Source organism: Columba livia, chromosome 13 (genome assembly GCF_036013475.1).
Source record: "Columba livia isolate bColLiv1 breed racing homer chromosome 13, bColLiv1.pat.W.v2, whole genome shotgun sequence".
NCBI classification, from domain to species: domain Eukaryota; kingdom Metazoa; phylum Chordata; class Aves; order Columbiformes; family Columbidae; genus Columba; species Columba livia.
In genome coordinates, this window is record NC_088614.1 from 7,223,965 (window position 1) to 7,247,040 (window position 23,076).

General features: G+C 42.6%; 1 protein-coding gene across 1 annotated transcript in view; it reads left to right on the forward strand.

Moving 5' to 3' along the window:
• Positions 1–22,948, forward strand: part of ZCCHC14 (zinc finger CCHC-type containing 14) — a 51,009-nt gene extending 28,061 nt beyond the window's left edge. The window contains exons 3-13 of the mRNA XM_021290656.2: positions 6,032–6,105; positions 8,742–8,813; positions 9,010–9,119; positions 10,953–11,047; positions 11,140–11,194; positions 13,306–13,579; positions 14,872–14,963; positions 15,574–15,701; positions 16,042–16,182; positions 16,253–17,722; positions 18,826–22,948. Of these exons, the coding sequence (XP_021146331.2) occupies positions 6,032–6,105; positions 8,742–8,813; positions 9,010–9,119; positions 10,953–11,047; positions 11,140–11,194; positions 13,306–13,579; positions 14,872–14,963; positions 15,574–15,701; positions 16,042–16,182; positions 16,253–17,722; positions 18,826–18,881 (2,567 nt within the window). The 3' untranslated portion in view covers positions 18,882–22,948. The remainder of the gene's footprint in view (positions 1–6,031; positions 6,106–8,741; positions 8,814–9,009; positions 9,120–10,952; positions 11,048–11,139; positions 11,195–13,305; positions 13,580–14,871; positions 14,964–15,573; positions 15,702–16,041; positions 16,183–16,252; positions 17,723–18,825) is intronic.
• Positions 22,949–23,076: the final 128 nt, after the last annotated feature.

Below are 23,076 nucleotides of genomic sequence, written 5' to 3' on the forward strand. Positions count from 1 at the left end.
ATACAGTCCCAGCATATTATTGCTTCCTATGCTCTGCCAAAAGTCAGCTGATGTCCCCGATTTTTAAAAAAGCTGTGTAATTATTTCCTGTGGAATATTGCAGCTCATACTCTTCAGTCTGGCATTTAATTTAAAGCGGGATTAACTTGTCACTTAAACTCGTGTTCTGAGTTGTGTTGTTCTTGATCTGAAATATTCTCTAAATTGGAAGAACCCTGATTTCTTACAAAGAAAAATGGCAGTTCGAAGAGCCTGTCTTCTGCTAGCAGAAGTTTCTTCATTATGCCCATGAAACTTTAATTTCCAGGTTCTCTCCGTGTTTTGTAGAGGCACCAGCCAGCCCAAAGACTTTCTTGCAAACCAGTACAAGGGTTCTGTTTGATTCAGAGTTTTTTTCTGATCTGTCATTTCCTTTTTTTGAGCAGACACCGTGGAAAAGCTGCTGTGTCTGCTCTTCACAGTATCACATAGTATCGCAGTATGTTTGGGACTGGAAGGGACCTCAAAAGATCATCTAGTCCAATCCCCCTGCTGGAGCAGGAACACCTAGGTGAGGTCACACAGGAACATGTCCAGGTGGGTTTTGAATGTCTCCAGAGAAGGAGACTCCACAACCCCCTGGGCAGCCTGTTCCAGTGCTCTGTCACCCTCACTGAGAAGAAGTTTTTTCTCAAATTTAAGCGGAACCTCTTGTGTTCCAGCTTGATCCCATTACCCCTTGTCCTATCATTGTTTGCCACCGAGAAGAGCCTGGCTCCATCCTCATGGCACTCACCCTTTATATATTTATAAACATTCATGAGGTCCCCCCTTAGTCTCCTCTTCTCCAAACTAAAGAGACCCAGCTCCCTCAGCCTTTCTTCATAAGGGAGATGCTCCACTCCCTTAATCATCTTCATTGCCCTACGCTGGACCCTCTCCAGCAGTTCCCTGTCCTTCTGGAACTGAGGGGCCCAGAACTGGACACAATATTCCAGGTGTGGTCTCACCAGGGCAGAGTAGAGGGGAAGAAGGACCTCTCTCGATCTACTAGCCACCCACCTTGTAATACACCCCAGGATGCCATTGGCCTTCCTGGCCACAAGGGCACAGTGCTGGCTCATGGTCATCCTGTTGTCCACCAGGACCCCCAGGTCCCTTTCCCCTACACTGCTCTCTAATATGTAATTTCCCAACCTATACTGGAACCTGGGGTTGTTCCTGCCCAGATGCAGGACTCTACAGGACTCTGCTTTTAGTCTTAAGAGATACCAGCAGAAAACTGGCCGGTGGACCCTGTTATGAGGCTGAATTGGGTCCTAACAAGTCTGATGTATCTTAAACTTGAGTTCTGTTATCTCTTTTTTTTTAACCTGGATTTGTGTTAGCCAGGAAGAATTAACACTTGGTTTAAAGAATTTGGTAAACAGCAAATGACTGTTCCATTTGGACTTTGATTTCCTGGGTGGATCCGGCTTTGTGGAGCATTTTGGTGATACCTGATGTGGGAAGAATGAACAAAAATCTTATGGTGCTTTTGTACCAACAGTGATTTTTCTGCCGTCTTTTGGAAGGGGGAGGTAAAAGCTCTGTATCTGGTTCAATTGAAATATTTCTTAGCAATTTAAATATTTCTTAGCAAGCAGCCGCTTTAGGTATGCATAAAGGTTTTGGGATCACTTAAATATCCCAGTTACACATCTTCACACAATGTTTTTCTTAATTCATTACTACTGTATTATGTGAAAACAGGTAAATATCTTAATAAATTCCCTTGCTGTGTCTGGAGAGTTCTGAGAATGGGATCTCATGTCTCTTCACTGCTACTATAATAATGAAAGGTTGTTATTAAATGACATATCTACGTAGTGGACTGGAAAGAGAATTGCTTCATCCTGTGCCATATTTCACTTGTTTTCTAGAAAAGTAGTAAAATAAGTGTTTCTTCTAGAAAATTATCTTCTTTCCTTACCTGTCGTCCTCCTAAGAAAATACTCGAAATAGTTCTTGATGCTCCTCAGTGGAAGGAATTTTCCCATCTGGTGTAGCTTAAGAATATATTCTATGACCTGCCCTTTCATGTTCTTTCCTTCCCCAGTAGCAGTTTCTGTAAGTACAAACATCAAACACCAGCAAGCATCTCTTGTTATTCCATTATTGGCATATATTCCATTATTCCATCACTATTTGGACCCTGGCCCATTGATATTTTGATGCAGATGGGATATCTCTTCCCCAAAAGGAATGGTTTGTGAGTTAATGTGTCATGAACAACCCAAGGTGTGCTTTTGTGGGATAGAACAGAGTTCCAGTTGATCAGTTTCTATGTCATCCCTGTAGTATTTAGTGATTCAGGGACTCTTAGGTCCAAGTTAGAAAGTTCATCTCATAATCTTTTTCAGTATTCCAGTGGAATCTTCCTCTGCAGAAGCCTCAGGCACAGATCAACAGTGCCACCTCTTTTTTGGCTTTAATGACAAAACTGTTACAAGCTAAATATTGTACTTCTCTCATCTGTTGAAAGGTATTGTACTAAATAAATGAGATTGACCCCATTTAAGGTCCTGGGACGCATCATTGACACAAAGCTTTCGGCAGCCTATAGATGCTGATCAATCCCAGAGTTATTTAGATCTCAGTTCTCACTAATCTGCTTGTTTTACAGTCTCTGGCCAACCATTTCTGTATGTACTTTGAAAAACTAATATTTGATTCTCGACGTTTTCCTCAGGCCTTCAGTATTCCAATGAATGAATAATTTAAGTTTTCAGAAGTAAGAGGCGAGGGAAATAAAATAAATGTAGTTGATGAGAAAACTTCCTCTTGTATGTTTGTGGCACAATATCAATGTATTTGATGGTAAGAAGAGTATATCTTGTTTTTTTTTCATTCTTCATCATAGTCTTGATAAAAAGCTTTAAAAAGATGAGAAATAGGAAAGCAGCTTTCTGAAGAACAGGCAAAACCCCCTCAAAGCTGATACTTAGAACCAGTTTCTCATCTTCAATGGATCAGTTGACCTTTTCGTTTAAAAAACAAACCCAAGAACAACCAAACTTTGTGATTCCCTGTGCTTTGTTGCCATAAATATGCTTTGAAAAAAGCAAATAAACTGTTTCTTGTATATTTTTCCCTTGGTTTTTGCCTGTATGTATGGGAATGTAAATACTGGTGGGTTTGGGGGTTGAGTGGGGAGACTCTGTGGGTTTTGTTTCCAGTTGCTTGGGATTTCCTTCTGGTGTCTGATGGGCAGCGGTAATTGAGAAATGCTGCTTTTAATGTATTTCTGTTAGAAAAACAAGAGGTGGCATGTGAAAGCCTTGGTGTTGCATTTTTTGGTTACCGCTTCTGTGTAAACAAGGATGTGGAAAGTATTTTTAGTTCCTTTTTGTTCAGGAGACCTTTTCGGCAAAAATTCAGTTGCTGGATTTGTGTTTGAGCACTTATTGCCATGTAGGCACAAGCTCAGGAATTAAAATTAATAAATCCATTGATTATGGTTATGTACTTGGCTCCCTGTATAACACAAACTAAAGAATTTTACTTATTATTTTTTCATGCTTAAAAATAAATTGCAGCATTTCTGCACATTTTGTCAATCACAAGCTCAGCCCAATCTCGTGACTCCAGTTTTAGCACCTGAATGCTGGAGAACAGTATTTCCATAGTACGTGTCACACAAATGGGACCTGCATGCATTGATTTGAATAAAAATGAAAACTCTAGAATTTTTTAGACAGAGGATATTTTTTCACAATATTGGGAGAAAATTGCTGGAGCACTTTGTATAACATCAGAAATTGTCCAGTTAATTGCCCAGCATCTTGCTGCTGCACAATGAACTATAGTTTATGCTCTAGAATAGACAATCTTACAAGGTTTGGTTTGTGATCAGGGCAGCAATATCCGTGTAATGGTTCATTTTGCTAATTGCAATCATTTTCCAGAGGATAAATTCACTGCAGTGGATTATATAAACTGGACAATTTCAGCCCAGAACTTCAGTGTGAAAAGTTCATGGAACTGTCAGCACAACAAAATCCATCAGGTGATGGAGAGTTTGTTATTAACCCACATAGCAGAACAGAAATAGCTTTATGTTATATTGATAGGTAATCTTATTTTGCTTGGATTACTGTAGAGGAACGATGAACAGATACAAGAGATGGTATTTAAATACTGTAGAAATGCCAATGGTAAGAACAGTTTCAGTAAAGTGATGCTGGATTTGCCATAAACGACAAATGTTAAGTAACATTTGCGATGTCTTTCTGGTTTTCTTTGTCCTCCTCCAAACCCAGATGTTGCTGCAGTTGCCACCAGGTTTTCTACGAGTTATTTGCTCCTCCTGCAGCTGTTTCACCAGCAGTCTGGCAATACCTGCACTCTATATCCACTTCACACATTCTTTCTAATTATAATTCCAAGGTACATGTAATTCCAATCAATATACAGTGTATTTTAACTGATCACAAGAGTGCCCTGAATCTTCTTGAGTAATTGTACAGAGGTAGATATTTTTTTTTCTTAAATTGGCAAAAAAACCTCTGAACCGTCTGCATGTTTAAATCTTCATCATTTCAGAAGCGTGAGGAACCCACTGGAAACTTTAAGAGCAGCAAGTCTACAAAAAGCATAGTATGCAAGAGAAAGTAGTGAATAATGAATTGGCATTATTCATCAGGGGTTCGTGTTATTGTAATTGGGAATTACACAGAGAAGGAGCAGTTGAGATGATCATCAAGGGAATGCTAATTCTGTATTTTAAAGACTGGCACGAACATCTGCAGATCTATTTAAAACTGGCTAATTCTGAAAATTGTGACTGCAAATAAATAACACTCAAAATCTTAAAATCAGCCAGAAACTAGGTTGCAACATTTTTAAATGAAGAGAATGCAACAAAAAACCAGATTAAATGGCCACAGTAAAGACTTCAGGTCGTGATTATTTTAAGGGAAAGGAAAATGAAGCTCTCAGGTGGCTTGGCCGGTTCCTGATGCAATGTTCTCACCAGGACTTCTGCACTGCAGCCGTTTTGTTATGTTATGAGAAAGATGTATTGATAAGAATACATTTGAGTCTTTACAGACTCAAGAGAAATAATCTTGTAAGAGAAATAGTCTTGTAAATGGTGGTTGCCCAGAAACGAGGTGGTTGAGCTCTGGGTTTGCTTGTTAGAACCATTAAGTGAAAACAGAATGCACACAACACGCAACCCTTGGAGCACCTCTCGCTTGGAGGTGAAATCCTTGTGACTTTGTTTTAATAGAACTGCTTTTGGATTTTGAAGCCAATGTAAATCGGCTTTTTATGGGCAAAATTCCATGCACGTATCCCCATGCGTGCAGTGGAAAGGCGGGAGAAATTCACAAGCAAATTAGGAAGATGGTAAAACAACCTTCAGAAGGTTTAGTGGGGTGGAATTTCTGATCCACGTGTATTGGGAAATGAGGGTCTCCAAGAACTGAGTATATCAAATATCTAATGCGTAAGATCGTGTCTTTAAAGGCTGCGTATCGTGTGTAGAGATGGCAGCGGTGACCTGTACTGTTTCCCAACCCTTTCCACAGTAAGATCCTGTTTTTACTCCCAACTTGCTCAAATTGCAGTAATCAAGACTGAAATTTTCCATGAAACTGCGGTAAACACAGCAAGAAAAACACACTAAACTCCTCACAAAACCGGCCCCTGAAAACACACAGACTTTTGCCGTCTTTGTTTCTTTGTGCACCAGTTTTTCCTCGGAGGGACAGTGTTTGCTACTGGATCTTATTAAGATAAATCCACGCGTGTTTGTGTACCGTTATTACGCTGATGAGTGGTACGATAAGGCCATGAGGAAATAAAGAGCTTTGCATGTAGTGTATTGTTTGGGTACTGGCTGAAATGAAGGTTGGAATTCAAAGCGTCATGGAGCTGTGCTCGTATGGCAGCACCGTGAGTCTCTGGTGCTTCCAAACCAAGTCCTGGCACTACCAAAAACTTCCCCACTTTTCCATATGTTTAAGAATATCCTTCTCATTCTTCTTTTCTCTTTGCTTTTTCATAGTGAGTGTTGAAAAAGTGGAGTTAAAGGGACTGGCACACAAGAAGAATGAAAGAAATGTTGAATATTCCTTTGAGGTAAGTTTTGGTGATTGGGGTTTTTTTGTTTTCTGCTATAAAAGAAGGGAGGATAATAATTAAGGAGGAGTTTAAAGGAATTCTCAAACTGTGTTGTTAGATCCCAGAAGCTGGTCTAGTGCAGCTCCTTGTGGATAGGTGCTGGTCAGATTTTGTAATCAATGATTTGGAAGTAGCCTTACATTGCTCTTGAGGAACTTCTGTGGATGATGCAGAGTGGGACAGAGGCAAAATAAAAATATTCACTCGTTTTGACAATTTATATATTTAGGGGAAAATATTATGCCACGCTTACAGAATGGGCATCTATGTGCTGGAGTGCAGAAAACAGACAAAATTTAAGTCTTCGTCTGGAGAAACAAGGGAATTTAGATTCCCAAGGCAGTGCTGCACGTATGGGAAAAGAGGCAGGATGGTCATTGAGCACTGAGGGGAGAGCGGGACTGCGGGAGATGGTTCAGGTGTTACTGGTTTTAATGGGGGTGTTGGAGAGTCCAGAAAATAGCTACGGAAATTATTAAGGTTTGAGGAAAACGCTGCATATTTGGAGACCATGGCTAAAAGGTTACTGGAGTATCATAAAAGCGCTTTCAAAGGGAAGACAATATTTTACGGTAAAGGGGGTTTTAATCTAGCAGAAAAAAACCCCATAACAGGAACCGTTGTCTGAAAATCGGAGCCAGACAAATGAAAAGTGGAAGCGAGAAGAGTTTGTGGAGGGTGGTTCACCACGGGATGCAGGAGAAGCAGCTCTGCCCCCTGGTTTTACGCAGCTTTTGAGGTTTGGTCATTGCTACAATTTCGGAGGGACAACTCTGTTCAATGAAACCTCGTGTGAATAGCGGAGACCGGAGGAAGACGGACAAACTGCTTTCCTCCCATCTCGTTGGAACAGTGGATTCCAAAATGCAGAATGCAAAGCCCATGTGTCGTCTTTGCTTTGCTTAGTGAGGCAACGGAGCCAAACGGTGAGAAAAGGAGAACCCGAAAGAAAATAAATGGTTGAACTTAAATTATGTACAACTTTAAAAAAAAAAGGCAGTTTTTCTTTCCAGCTACCACCCAATGAATAACGTTCTGAATTTTCTGAATCCCATGATTGTTCCAAATGTCATCAGTATTAGAAAGGATATTTTCCAGGGCTTTCAAAAGTCTTTATGAAGTATGCAGACTCCGGTTACATATTAGCATCTTGTGAAACATCTTTTCCTATTATAATTTTCTATAAATACCAGAAATTACTTTTACCGGTATTTCACTTGACGGCCTGGAACTGAAAGAACAATATATAGTTTTAACTGAGCTAATAAAGTGCTGTTTGCTGGGTTAGAAACCCCAACTATTAAACATTTGGTGTAGTAGCTTGGGAATAGAAGGTCAATAGAAAGAGCTGTTGAGTGTTTTCAGCATCGCTTGGCAATGCTGTAGTTCCCTGCATTTATTGTCTTATAAGTATTGAAAGTCAGCATAAGTGAGCAAAATCTAACTCGTAACAAATGTTACTACAAAACTAGGAAGAGAAATTTCTCCTATATTTTGTAAATTTTTTTATTAATCTAAAAATGTATTAATTTATCACAAACTTAAAAAGATACAAAAACCAAACTCACGGGCTTTGTAAAACCAGGAACTGCTCAAGTTCTCTTCTTTTCTTCCCTCCTCCCCCCTTACTTTTTGTGTAACAGCTCTGCAGAGAGGAAATTCCACCATTATGTAATGTATTTTGAAATCCGCTCCTCTCACCAGTCTTTTTGGCAGCATTTTGATGGCTGGAAAAACCTTGTGTATGTTTCCAGTTGTCATTGAAACTGGTGTCATGTGAGAAGATGGACTCCTGGTTCTTAAATACATAAATCCAGCTTCTTCCCCTATAGAACTGCAGAGGATCTGTCTGCTTGGAATCGATATTTTAAGTCCGAAGGGACTTAACGTTCACCAGTCTCGTGCCGATCTCCGTAGCGCCAAGAAATCCTGACTTTTGGCTCAGTTAAACTAATCACTTACCAACCAATCAATGCCTCTGTATCTAAGAATGTAATGACTTAATGCAGAAAGCATATGGGAAGAGATACTGTACTATTTCTTTTTTCTAGGGCATGTACAAGATGGTGCCTAAAGCGCGTAGCTAGAGCAGAAACCACAGGTTTCATTTCAAAGGTTTTGCCCTTTTTTTCCTTGCAATGGGGTGATTTGCTGCCGCCTTCAACTTTGGCACATGGAGTTGATTAGTTATAAACAGGCACCGTTGTGCTGGGGCGAGTTATTCGTGTTGTACATCAGATTCTACAAACCAGCTGTTTTCTTTAAGAAAAACAAGAGAAAATTCTTTAACAAAAAATTTCCATTACTTAGTAGCCTGTTTCTTAATACTGGATGTCTGCAGCGCGAGGGCTGTGGAAACTCTCAAGTGCTTTTTTAAGCGTTCAGAAGTTATTAAGTAAAATAACAGCAAGAATCAGGCAGGGAGGGAGGACTGAGTAATAGTGACTTGTGCACAAAAATAGTTTTTCCTTGTTGATGTCACACTTCACAAACTTCCTTGAAGTTTGTGAGGAACATTTGATATTAATTATTGATGTTTTAGAACCAAATCCCTGACTATTAGTTACTAAACTGAACACTCTTTACTCCCTTAGGTCCTGTGGTCTGATTCTTCAGTGACAACGGTAACCAAATCTTCCACTGAAGTGACTGAATTTATTTCAAAGGTAAAGGCAATATGAAAAATATTGGAGAGATGTTTTGTCCCTCTTTGTAATTGTGTTTGTTTTTCAAAACATACTGAGATAATACAGATAGATTGAATTTCATAAAATGTTTGACTTGTAAATTGCTGTTCCTTGAATCTCGTATGAGTAACAAGTCTTCTTTTCATTTATTATTTGTAATATGCTCCACTTTTAGCTGTCTCAGCTGTATCCAGAGGAAAACTTGGAGAAATTCATTCCTTGCCTTGCTGGTCCAGATTCATTTTACCTGGAACGGAACCACATGGACCTGGAATCGGACCTTAGGTGTGCTGGCCTTTCTGTTATTGTGGGGTTTTTGTCTTGACACTTGGCTTTTTTCACCAGCCGGAGGAAACAAACAGGAAACATAAATACTATGTTCATATTCTAAATTACTTTCAAGAAATAAGAGCCTGATCCCTAAGCATTATTTCTTGATGTTCGACTAATTCCAGTGCATCAGAATTTTTCAGGAATTCTTTCTTCAGCAATACATATGGTAGTAATATCCTGTATTAAGCTTCCTGGAGAACTGACATTTCCTGATCCCTTGTTCAAAACAGGATCATTGGCTTTGCAGAACCTCAAAAAAATAGCCAAAACTGCTTGAAAAACCCCAAAACTCAGGAAAGAATAGTTGCATGTGTAGTCATCCTTCTGGATTGAGGGATGGGTTGTGGGGATTTTTTCCCCCCTACCCTTTCACAGAGTTTTTAATTGTCTCCGTTGTTTTAGGTTGGCGTGGTATTATTTTAATTTAAAAAAGCTAAGTATGTATATATTCTACCATTACGTTTTTGGAGGCCATTAACAGCTAAGAAATTTTGGAAGCCTTAAGTAGTACCTCCTCACATTATCACAAATCTCCCAGCCATTATCTAATCTAAACCACCATTTTTAAATTCATCTTCTGTGGCAAGTCACGTCAGTTCTCTCTTTCTAAATACTGAAATAGTTTTGCTGGGAAGATTTGAGGGACTAAAAGTATTTTCACCTACTCTTGTCTTTATACAAAGTATTAAATTACTTTCAAAAAATACTAATTAACTGTTTCTAAACGCCTATTTTCCCTAAGTGAAGCCAGACTTTTGTCCGCCGTTGGCAGAACCGCGGTGGATGTTGGTTTTCCATCACCAGGGCCAGCAGGTGCACACTGAGATTATTTTTCATGGCAAACAGCGTTAATATTTCAAACATTCCCTTCTGTGCTCTGAGGATCGCGAGCTCGCTGCCGAGAATCGGGGAGGGGAAGAGAAAACGCGCGTTGCCGCTGTCGAGCTGGCAACAGTCGCTATAAATGTAGGTTAATAGAGCAGCGATCTGCGTTTATACAGCAGAGCAGAGAAAGGAGCTGCTTTGAGCACTACGGATTTGAAAAATTCAGCAATGAGCTGTGATATTTGAAAATGGAAAGCACATTGGTGGGCGTGTGTGGATAGCTGAATTATTTTTTACTCGAAGACCTTTTCAAGATGGCAAAGATGTGGTCAAAATGCTCTTCTTTAAACAATTTTCTATACGTTTTCAAATCTTGGCAAAAGGCTATCAAGTTTGCATAGCAACAAGAAGTCTAGTCATGTTGATAGAACACACTTTATACGTTGCAAAGTTTTCGGAAATTGCCATTTTTTCCCCCAAAAGCAATCCCAGGAAAACGTGACGTAGGTTTTGTAGCTTCTTTCCCTGCGCTGCCAGACTCTGCATCTGCTGTTTATCTCGCAGAGGAGAAAATGAAATGACAGATACATCTATGGTTTATGGTCTTCAGGTTCATTACTTTGAAAGGAAATTTTCAAGTTTATATTTGAACAGTTTCTGCCTTTCAAGTGTTCAGTGTTCTGAATTTAAGCATTTTTACTGAAGCACTAAACAGTGAAAACAACACAACGATCATGTGTTTAAATAGTTTTAAGGGTAAGAACAGCCTTACATTTCAAGTCTACTTTGAGGCAGATTTACGTGGTGTTATTAATTTAAAAGGTCTTTTATATTTTAGTTTCCACATTTCAAATTCCATTTCCAAATTTCACGTACAGTCTACAATCATGATCGCACAGGCAGCTGCAAATCGAATGATTAACAGAAGCGGGGGGGGGCTTGTTTTTAATGAATATGCAGGTATTTGGCACCATTACCTTCCCATGTGGTGAAAAATGACCACGTTCGAAAGTTCTTCAGCTCTTCATCTCCTTCACAGCAACTTCAGAGTTCAAGTAAGTTAAAATAACGTTTAAAGACGCATTTTTTTGTGCTGATGTACATTTATCAATTGATGCTATTTTTAACTTCCGTTCCCTGTTTTTAGATCCTGGCAACCCCTCCCTTTATAAAGTAGGAACTACGCTGGGAACGTCTGGAAGGTGAAATATTTATTTTCTTTGTATTTGTTCTGTTTGTCTGTATTCTCTTGGGGATTTATTTGCATCTACACTTTCGTATTTGTTTGTAGAAGATCTTAAGAAATTCTGGCCTTAGTGTGTGGTCTGTCCTTACCAGATGGTGAGAATATCGGTGTCAGGTACTGGCATTCCTAGTGTTGTTGTTTGTTCTTTCTTTAAATGCACTTCTTATAATAATAACTGCAAGAGCTCAGAATGGGTAATTGCTTAAAAAAAACATTCTGCAGTGGGTTGATCGCAGAGACAATAAAACTTAAGTGCGAGTCAAAATATAATGCCATATAATTACTGGAAACGGAAGTTATAGTTCAACTTCAGCTTCAAAAATAAAGGATATAAAAAGTAAGCACCATTGGGCCAAACTGTTGAGCACCGTGACAGAATCTCTCGTTATGAAATCAACGTTGAGCTGTGGTGCTGGATGATTGTTTGTGATCTGGTGCTGAAGTTGTGGTGGTCTCGATCACGTACTCAAAAGGAATAATGATCATCCGCATGGTGGGTCATCCTTAGTCTGAGCCTTTGTGAGCCAAGGGGGACTAGAGCATCTCTGCAGCACATTGAAGTGTTTCCTTGTACAGGGGAGGGTTCTTTCCAGAGGGAGGAAGGAAAGGCTTCCTACGAGGCAGCCTTGGGAAAAGAAGGAAAGGAATTCTCTTGACCTGTGTTGGGATTTAACAAACTCAGAACTCATTCTCTAAAGAGGCAATTTTAATTTTCTCCAACAAAAACCAGAACCCTCCACGGAGCCGGTATTGTGGGTTAATTTGCCACTTCAACGTGGAAAAAATACTCCACAGGATTATATTTGGGCTTCTTTTTAATAAAAGCAAAACTGAACCATGTCCATTCTCCCTACACCTTTTCTTAATCACGGAGAAGTAGTAGAACATGTATCAAGAGCGCTTACAGAAGGAAACCTCTGCTGAAGTTGAATAGAAGAGGCCTGTATCTAGTGGCGTGCATCAAGGGTCAGTACTGGGGCCAGTACTATTCAATATATTACTCAATGACTTGGACGAGGGAATAGAGTGCACTATCAGCAAGTTTGCTGATGACACCGAGCTGGGAGCAGTGGCTGACACTGGAAGCTGTGCTGCCATCCAGAGACCTGGACAGGCTGGAGAGTTGGGCAGGGAAAAATTTAATGAAATACAACAAGGGCAAGTGTGTAGAGTCTTGTATCTGGGTAGGAACAACCCCAGGTTCCAGTATAAGTTGGGGAATGACCTATTAGAGAGAGCATAGGGGAAAGGGACCTGGGGGTCCTGGTGGACAGCAGGATGACCATGAGCCGGCACTGGGCCCTTGTGGCCAGGAAGCCAATGGTACCTGGGGTGGATTAGAAGGGGGGTGGTCAGGAGGTCAGAGAGGTTCTTCTGCCCTGGGGAGACCACACCTGGAATATTGTGTCCAATTGTGGCCCTCAGTTCCAGCAGGACAGGGAACTGCTGGAGAGAGTCCAGCGCAGCCACGAAGGTGCTGAAGGGAGTGGAGCATCTCCCGTGTGAGGAAAGGCTGAGGGAGCTGGGGCTCTGGAGTTGGAGAAGAGGAGACTGAGGGGGGACTCATTCATGATTATCAATATGTAAAGGGTGAGTGTCAGGAGGATGGAGCCAGGCTCTTCTCGGTGACAACCAATGACAGGACAAGGAGTAATGGGTACAAACTGGAACACAGGAGTTTCCGCTTAAATATGAGAAGAAACTTGTTCATGGTGAGGGTGGCAGAGCCTGGCCCAGGCTGCCCAGGGGGGTTGTGGAGTCTCCTTCTCTGCAGACATTCCAACCCTCCTGGACACCTTCCTGTGTAACCTCATCTGGGTGTTCCTGCTCCATGGGGGGATTGCACTGGATGAGCTTTCGAGGTCCCTTCCAATCCCTGACGTTCTGTGATAAGGTTTACTATTTGCTGTAAGCTGCTCTGTTTTTATTAAACTACTGAACAACAGAGGTACAAATCTGCAACTCGCATCAACCAGCGCAGACTTTACCATAGTCCGATCATAGCAGCCAAGCTCTGCATGACACAAAATTCACCGTACTAAACCCGCTTTTGTTGCTGTTTTGTAGGCCCATATGCGGCGTGGCCGGCATCCAGGCGGCACAGAACCACGTCGCGCACTCTCCGGCGGGTCCCGTGGCTCTGCCCCACTGCGCCCACGGCACGGGGACTGGCCCAGCGCTGCCGTATCGCGCACCCATGGACACCCCGGCCTCCCCTGTGCTCATGTCCGCCAGCCCACAGAACCCCCCGACGCAGGAGCAAAACGGCATCTTAGACTGGCTCAGGAAACTGCGCTTGCACAAGTATTATCCTGTCTTCAAACAGCTGACGATGGAGAAGGTAGGACAGGAGGTGGAGAAAAGCTTTTTAAATTGTCATCATGTTCACTCGTGTGGAGAAAGAGGCTGCAAACATCTGCACGGGGGTTTGCAGAAGTCATTGGCAGATGCTGCGAAGGTTTGTGCTCTCTTGAAGCAATAATTTGAAGAAAACCTTCCTGGTTTTATCTGTGTTGTGTCCAGGGCCTGGGCTGTTCAGCAGCTGACGCCTCGGTCAGAATTCTTCACCCGGCTCTTGAAGATCCAACTTCATGCTCTTAGGAGCTCCGCTTTGCCCCTGTTCAGCACTTTGATGTACAGTACATAACTAAAATTTGTTGACTTTTAAAAATTATTTCTGCTTTTCGATTGATTTTTTATTTTTTTTTACCCAAAAAATATTTTGTTTTCCTTATTTTTAAAAAAAAGATTCACAGAGACTTCTGACATGAACGTACCTGCAAGCAAATGGGGCGGTTTTGTTTTCTGAAAAAATTATTGTGGAAAAATAATCACTTACATATTTGCGTACTAAGAGTCACAGATTATACTGATGCGTGCTGGATTTTCTCTCAATACAATACTTTTACCCAATTCTAGCTGTAAAATTCATGTTCTTTTTTAGCCTTTAACGCCCTCCAGTGGACTGAGTGCTTAAGTTGAGCCTGGTCTAAACTAGGATGGCTTTGTGCTGGTTCTAGTGTGTTGTGTGTACTTTATTATAATCTGTTACCTGAGTTTTCAGATTTTATTTTCTTCCTTATGTGAGGGGAAATATATAGAGGGTTTTGTTCTTCAATCAAGTAACAAAACTCTGCATATCCCAGTGTGTTTTTTTAAAGTGTGTATTATTATGCATACTTTGCTGGTTTGCATTTTCATTACATTATATTATAAATATCTATTTTATTTTCATATTCTGTGTCTATATTTTGTTATAAAATTTAATTTTGGAGAATGTTTTCCAGTTAAACTTTTTTAATTTTTTTTTTGAGATAATAAGATCCTTAAACTCATTTATAGCACAAAGTTCTATTTTAATACGTACACTGATTACATCATCTTTATTGCACATAGTTATTATAAGCACACACATAACTAAATTTAATCTACAAATGTTCTTTCTTTCATTCCAGTCCCCCACACTTTTATTCTGCACTGATTCTATAATTTATAACTGAAGTAGAGCGTTTCTTTGAATTAACATATGTTAAAAATGGGTTTCAAGTTGCCTTTCAGAATTGATCTTTACTGTAAGTGTAAAGAAGAATATTTCAGGCTGTAAAACTAAACACACTTCCTTTTCTTTACAAGTTTCTGAGTCTTACTGAGGAAGATCTGAATAAGTTTGAATCCCTCACCATGGGAGCAAAGAAGAAGCTCAAGACCCAGCTGGAGTTGGAGAAGTAAGTGGCAGGGAAAAAAATTTGGCTTTTTAAAGTCATAAGATATTTAATGCACGTTTTACAATGGTCTTTGCTTTCCAGACCATAAACCTGTCAGGATAATGCTTATCTTCCTTCCTCTGCAGTTGTGTTGGTTACTTTGAAAACCTTTGAAATGGGGGTTTTCTCGCTAATATTTAGTACTTAAAAAGCAATTAAAAAATCCAAATCCACGCCTGTTTGTCAAGGCTCCTTGACAGCATTTTTCATCAGTCTTAGTTTTTCCAGAGCATGTTTGCAAAAGGAAAACTTGGGGCTGTGTTTGGCTTCTCTTTGGTTTTGGTGTGCACGACTAGGTTAGGGAGGGAATTTAGTCACCATTTGGTGATGTTTGACTTTGTACAAATAAGAGCATTAGTCTCGTAATCAGATGGCAAATAGTCCAAATGTAGCTGCTGGCAAGAAGTTGTGGTCAAGATTGATGTTGTTCCCAAACGTTTCCATGTGTAATTAGCTTAACATTCTAGTGGATTCTCTAGCGGGCTTTCATGCAGTTTCATTCAGAAATTGATTTGTCTGTTGTGCTTTAGCCAGTTTTTGTTTCTTCACACGTTTCTTCATCACCCTGCAGAGAAAAATCAGAGAAACGGTGCCTGAACCCCACGGCCCCGTCTGCAGTGACCAGCAGCGGAGTGGCCAGGGTTCCCCCCACCACGCACGTCGGGCCCATCCAGAGCATTCGCGGCAACCACGCTGCAGGTGAGGGGGAGCGGAGGACACCGCTGCACTCTCAGGCCTGAAAACATGCTTGCACAAGAGCGAGCTCGTTCTTACACTGCTTTTTCACCAACCTGCCGTAAGCTTTATCTTCCAAAATGCTGCCAGCAATCAAAAAGTCTGATTGTTGTGTCTACGGAGCACAATAAAAATCACGGTGTCTGCGTGAGCTGTGCTCACCAGCGGCCATTATGCTGAATCTTTGATGTCTATCTGTAAATCTTGAGCATGGTGTCATGAAACAGTTGTAATTAGGTCCTGTTGAGTAGGTGTTACCCGTCTCGTTTGCTTTCCCTGATCGCTCACCCCCCTGTATCTGCAGAGCTGCGGGTGGACGTGGATCAGCCAGCGCACCCCCTGCCCCGGGAGGGCAGCTCTTCCGAGTACTCCAGCTCTTCTTCCAGCCCCATGGGGATCCAGACGCGGGAGGAGAGCTCGGACAGCGCCGAGGAGAACGAGAGACGTAAGTGGAAACAACCACCGAGGGTGCCCGTGTCGCCTGGCTTTGTATTTATCCGTGTTTCCATCCCCAGGTTTAGAGATTCACTTGGATGGTTCGGAAAAGGAGAAGCCGGTGATGTTGCTGAACCATTTCACTTCGAGCTCTGCCAGACCCACGGCTCAGGTCTTACCGGTGCAGAACGACACGGGCTCCAATCCTTCCGGCCACCACGCTCTGCCCATGCAAATGATGTCAGCGGCCTCCCCTCATATCACCCCCATCCGGATGCTAAATTCGGTGCACAAATCAGACCGCGGCAATGCAGACATGAAGCTACTTTCATCGTCTATGCATTCTCTTTTATCTTTAGAAGAAAGAAATAAGGTTTCTCCTGGACCTAGGGGCAGCATAAAAATGGAAAAGAGCTTTGGGAATGCCGTGGTGGACGTCATGTCTGCGTCGTCTCCCCACCAGCCCTTGCAAGTGCTGTCGGGGGGTGCTGAGAACAGCTCGCCCACGTCGACTATTAACTTTGGGCCTCGAACCAAAGTCGTCCATGCTTCGACTCTGGACAGAGTGATAAAAACTGCTCAACAGCCGGGATTAATAGTAGAAACGAGCACCGCTGCCACCGTAACGTCCAGCACAGTCTTCCATGTGGCTCGTCCACCCATCAAACTCCTGGTGTCTTCGTCTCTTCCTACTGATTCTGCCATCGCTGGACAGACTTCCTGCTCCAGCAATATGCAAATAACGGTGTCCCCCGCAATAATTAACCCCCGGACTGCTCTGTACACAGCCAACACCAAAGTTGCCTTTTCCGCCATGAGCAGCGTGCCGGTGGCGCCGATGCAAGGCAGCTTCTGCGCCAACAGCAACGTGGGCTCCTCCAGCAGCCACCCCTCCACGTCCTTTGCCACCATGGGCACGCTGCCCAGCTGCCCCGCGCCCAGCTCCAGCCCCACGCTCTCCTCGGCGCCCGACAGCAACTTCTACAGCAGCAGCAGCAGCAGTAGCAGCAGCAGCAGCAGCAGCAGCGGATCCACCGGCAGCATCCCCGTCCCCAACCAGACCCACCATCACCACCACCACCAGCAGCAGCCGCCGCAGCCTCCCGGCTGCATGGTGTGCAGCTCCTGCGGCTGCAGCGGCAACTGCGGCTCCGGCGGCATGACCGTCAGCTACGCTAATTATTTTCAGCACCCGTTTTCAGGACCTTCCATGTTTACTTTCCCCTTCCTGCCCTTCAACCCTTTGTGTAGCAACGGCTACATCAACACGCAGCAGTACAACAGCAGCACGACGTTCCCTGTGGTCCACACCGCCTACAACAGCGGTTTAGCGCCGGACTCGGTCATGAGCGGCCAGTCCACGTTCGCCGTGCCGCCCATGCAGAACTTTCTGGCGGGGACGGCGGGGGTGTACCAGGCACAGGGGATGATGGGCAACGGCAACGGCTCGAGTCACAAAAAAAACGGGAATCTCTCGTGTTACAACTGTGGGGCCAGTGGTCACCGAGCTCAGGACTGCAAACAGCCGCCGATGGATTTCAACCGACAAGGTAAAAGCAGGAGGGACGGACGGGGTTCACAAGCAGAACGTTGGGTTTTGCTGTGGTGCCCAAGGGCAGGGGAGGCTGATGGCCGCGCTGTCTCTCTTATGACTTGTATTAAAAAAAAAATCATCTTCTTGAAAGCAGGTGGTTTTGAGCTACATTTGCAAAAGTTGAAATTGAGTTTTGTGCAGCCCCAACGTGAGGACAGAGCCCAAGTCAGGCCCAAAGCTCAACTTTGTAATTTGTTGTAATTTCAAGATCTGTGGGAGGTTTACAAACTTGCCCTTCCCTCCCCCAAAACAGCAACGTAAATAAAGAATTCCTGTTCAAATGCTCTTGGGGGTCCCGCGTTTGCTGCTGTAATTATTTTGCAGGGCGTGTTGCCTACATGGTTCCAGCACGGGCTTCTCCAGGAGAGAGCCGAAATCCTCAATTCCGGGCGGAAAACAACTAAGAGAGAAATGTTACTTTACCCAGAGCACTTTCTAGTCCCATTTTTAGGTTTTTTAATTTTAATTGACATATTGTGTTGAGATTAATTGCATGTGGTCAGGCTTAAAAAATTAAATACGAACATTTGACTGGAGCGAACAGCACTGAGCTGTTGTATTTTACATTGTCTTGCCTATGGAGTATGTCTGTTTGTTTTTATATGGTACAGACAAGGTTTCAAGTATGTGACCACTATAAGTCAACAAGTGACTGGTTTTGTGGCAGCAATTTACAGCAGTGCTAAAATGTGACTAATCAATGGAGTTTCTGGAGCTGTTGGAGAAGTGATGCTGCCCCATCAGCCTTAATTTGGAGAACTTCAGAAACGTAGTTCACTGTCTTTTTAAGCTGAATTTTGTTTCATCAATTGAATTTCCAGTTAAACTATCTCAGATGGATTTTTGCCAGCCCTGAAGCTCCATGGAAGCCAGTGGTTTTTACTGTGTAAATGATGCTTGATTTTCATTCCTCCCAGCTGCACACATGCTCTTGCACAGCTGGCATTCCACTGGAATATTGTGTTACACGTCCAGGAAGGAGCTGGTTGTTTTAGGAAGTTGTGAGATGCAGCAGATGTGAGAAGGTTGATGTTTAATTCTCCCATTTCCTCTCCCCAGGTACGTTCAGGCTGAAATACGCTCCTCCCTCCGAAAGCCTCGACTCCACAGACTGACCTTGTATCAGCTGGCAAGAAAATACTGTAAGCCATGGAGACGTAAGGAGATCGAAACACAAAACTGAGACGTCCAGTTGCTGTTAAGCTTAATGTATTTTTTAATCCAAAGGTGCTTTACTTTATTAGACTAGGTAGAAAATCTAGCTTAGGGGGTGCATCAAACCCATTTTGGATTGCCAAATTCAAGCTTGGATCTTGTCGTTGGAACTTCTGACTACGCGTCCTCGGACCGACGGACAGTGGAGCTGGCCAGCCCCGTTTGCTGTTGCAAGTACAACATCCGATGTACTTATTTTTTGATATTATTTTGCTGGAGAATGTTGCCACACGTGGACTTTCTAAGGTGAAACGTCTGGCTCCAGGGCAGCTACGTTGGGAGGTGAAGCTGGAGGCGGAGGGCAGGAGCGGCCGTTCCCCAGAAGGACTCGGGCACCCCTGGGCTAGGTAAATCCTCTACTTTTTTTCAAAAGTGATCAGGCACTAATCTCTGGGATTTTTAAGGATTGCACTACAGAAGAATGTAAAACTCTTCAAGCTTTCTGCACTTTGAGCAGACGGTGTCACTCTGAGACCAGTGCAAGAGGCAAAGAAGTTCCAACTTTTAAAAATTGGCACCAGCAGGTTATGTGACTTAACTCCACAATAAAAATCTTGAGTAAATCTCTCCTTTCCCTTCCAAAAGAACCCACACGGCAGTTTCGGTTCCTTCTGGAAACAAACTTGTGCTTCATTGTCTCACTTATTACTAGACAGTGCTGGCTTCCCAGCAGTGGAATAATTGTAGTTTCCAAGGGTCCAAGTCCCAGAGACTCCAGGGTCATAAAGGCTTCAAGGATATTTTCCTGTAATACGCAAAACAACCTTTACGTCCTGTTACTGTATATAGGTCTCTTTCACAGAAACCTTATTATTCTGCTTTTGTAAATGAATTTTAAACCATCCTTTAAACAAAATAACAACTCTGGTGGCAGAGTTTGTAAGCTTTTGCTTTACTTTATATAAAAAGAAACCCCTTTGATTCCTACCCCAAGGCTTTTGCTACAGAATTCAGAAGTGGTAGAAGTCGAACATGTAAAAGGTAGTAAACTTCATTATTATCGAGACTTTGAAGGATTTCTTGTCAGCCTCCTTCGTTACACTAGATTGTAGATGACTAGCTTTGGTGTTAACTACTTTAGCGTACATCATTTGTGGGTGACAAATCCAAATTAGGACTTGAGAGGAAGCCAAACAAAATCTCAAACTGTTAATTTGAAACAGTTTGGTCCTGTCTGGTTGAAAGAAGATACTAAATCCTCGTGGCTCACCCGGGGAATCCGACAGCGTTCAAAAAGCATAATAATGGGTGAGGCTTTCTCTGGAAATTGTCTGACACAGAGATATTTGCATCCTGTAATTTGGAAGACACCTTTAAAGTCTGAAGCCTTGTTTACACTTGGAGGTATTTGTGACACCGATTTAAACCACGCCAGGATGAATAGTTTGTGTGAATAGGTGCTTGTGGCGGTGCTGACGTTCGCTGGGACGCCAGGGAGCTCGCATCCCAGGAGGGGTTTTGCAGCGATGACCCATCAGTGCAAGGGAGGGAGGCGGTACCTGGGGGGTCAAACCCTTCCTGGGCCGTGTTCATGGGAAAAATATAAAACAAATGTTCCGGGCCATCCTTGTGTCCCACCGGGGCGGCGAGGAGGAGAAATGAGCATCACCGGTAACCAGAGAAACCAGACTCGGTCCAGGTAGCGATCTGCGGCTCGCAGCGGATTTGGCTTTGTGGAAACGGGAATCTAAATTTGCAAAATGTTTGGTTTAAAAAAAAATAGAAAAAATTCTTTTTCTATTCCTATGCAATGACAAAGCAGATGAGACGTGCGTGTGCTCAGCCCAGAACCGAAACGCTCCTGGTGGCTCTGCCTGCGTGTGAGGAGGTGACACCCAGACCTACAACACTAAACCTGACGAAAACTGACAATGCAATTAACTCTGCCTTAATGAGCTTGAGACAATGGGAGGAACAACCTGTCACACCCTATTTCACTGAAGGAAACGCTGCAGTTTTCAGTGACCATGTTTACTATTTACAGCTTCGAGGGTCTCTCCAGTGGCCTGAAAACATGTGCTGAAAGCCAAACTTTAATTTTTTCTTTTTTCACTTTTTTTAAACAGTATTTTACAACTGAATTGTATTTAAATAAACTGTATTTCAACACACACACAAGTGTTAAAAACCCGCTCAAAATAGCAAAAATCAACAGCAAAAAAGAGAATAATTTCTGCACCAGTTTTAATGCCCAAGGCTGGGCAGTCTCGCCCAATATTCATCGGAGTGGAAACCGTCGCAAAGGGGCTGGAAATCTGAACGTTTGTCCGGCGAACGGTTTCACCCCTTTTGTCAGAGCTTTCTGTGGGATCGTTTCCTTTCTGTGCAGTTAAGGCTGATGTTTCTTAAAGCGGCCGATGTGAACTTTTGATGTAACGGTTTTAAATGGTGAAGTCTGGTTCCAGACTAAGTTCCAATTCCTGAGTTTGGAGCAACTTAAAGCGAGACGAGCGTCACAGAGAAAGGTCTGACAGGCCCAAATGAGAGCGACTTGTGGCCTCAGATCTGCTACCGAACGCTGCCCACTTTGCACCGGGAACAACCAAAGCTGGGGAGTCTGAACAGTGCACTTTAGTTCCATAAATTAATCCTTCGTCTGGTTTTTAAAAGGCACAAATCCATCTTTTTACCCCTGAAAAGGCAGCTTGTTTTAGGCTAGTAGTTCCAGCTTCATGGCTGAAAGAACCATTTCTTAAAACCTATTTTTATACGTTGGAAGACGGAGATTTCAAAGAATGCTATTTATTCCTATCTTTGTCCTAAAATATTAGTTCTCAAAATGGATTTCACTGTGGAATAGAAACGACTTGGAAGTGTCAGAGGGAAGGGAATCCCACGTCACCTCCCTGCAGGGACACGGAGAAGCTCGCGATGCATCTTCCCTGCATGCGACATGCGGTTTCAGAAGGGTTTTCCATTTGGGGAGCGTTCCTGCTGGAAATAACTTTAAATAGGACGGAATTTCCAGCAGACTCCTCCTCGCGCTGGCAATCTGCAAATTAAGCGTTAATAAATGCGCCAGGCTTGACGCTGAGCAGTGGGAGAGCGAAGAGAGAAGCCTCAATTCAGCAGCGAGGTATCGATCAGAGTTCCACGATGCTTTTCCTTAAAGCACCGTCACACTCCACTTTTCTTGGGAAACTTTTTCATAGCACAGGCTTTAAATCTTGGCAAATTAAGTGTCAGACTTAACAAAACCAGTAGTCTAAGACTAGACCTTCGCCATTACCCAAATTCTGGTTCAGGCTGGCAAGCTGCAGGGTGAAGGAACTTGAAAATGAAACGTAGTCTGGTGTTGGGCAGTGACGCTCCTCCCCAAAATAGAAATGCCATTTATCGACCCCCCTGTGCGTGGGTTCTGTTGGGTCTGTGTTTACTGGAGGGCAGGAAACTGGGAGCTGTGGGACCGGGGGATTCTGAGATGTGTTACGTGAGATGGACGTGGGCGAATCTGGACAAGATCTGTGTAATTGGGCACTTTGGAGAGCCTGGAAATCACTTGTGCTGGTGGAGGCCCCAGTAACCCCGACACCCCCTGCCCAACGACATCTCGGGTCAAAACCCCTTGGAACTACCTGTTTGCTCTCTTCAATTTTTCTTCTGTAAGCAAGAAACGTGGTGGTACCGAAGCAGAAAGCGAATCCTGTGTTTTCAAGTGCAGATGAACAGCTTCTCTTGGACATCACTTTCCACTAGGAATGAAGGAAACTCCTGCTCCCATTTGAGCCATTTCTTTTACTTCGGTCAATTCTAGTATTACAAATTGTGCATGTAACTTTATAAATATTTTAAATAGTTTTGTAAATATTTAATATTCAGCTAATTTGATTTTGAATTGTAAATGTCAAGTATTCTGGTATTGGGATTTTTATGTTTTATTATACTTTGTTAAAAGTAAAATTGTACATTTTTAGAATGTTTTTATCTGAGTAAATTTAATGTATGGAAAATAAAGAGTTAAACAGAATCCCTTTGTGTGTATATATATATATGTATATTATTTTTTTTATATATATATATATTTTTTTTAAATTTAAAGGGGTTTCTCCGGTTGGGCAGTTACCAGAGACTTTTTTTTAGTTCCATTTATTACTT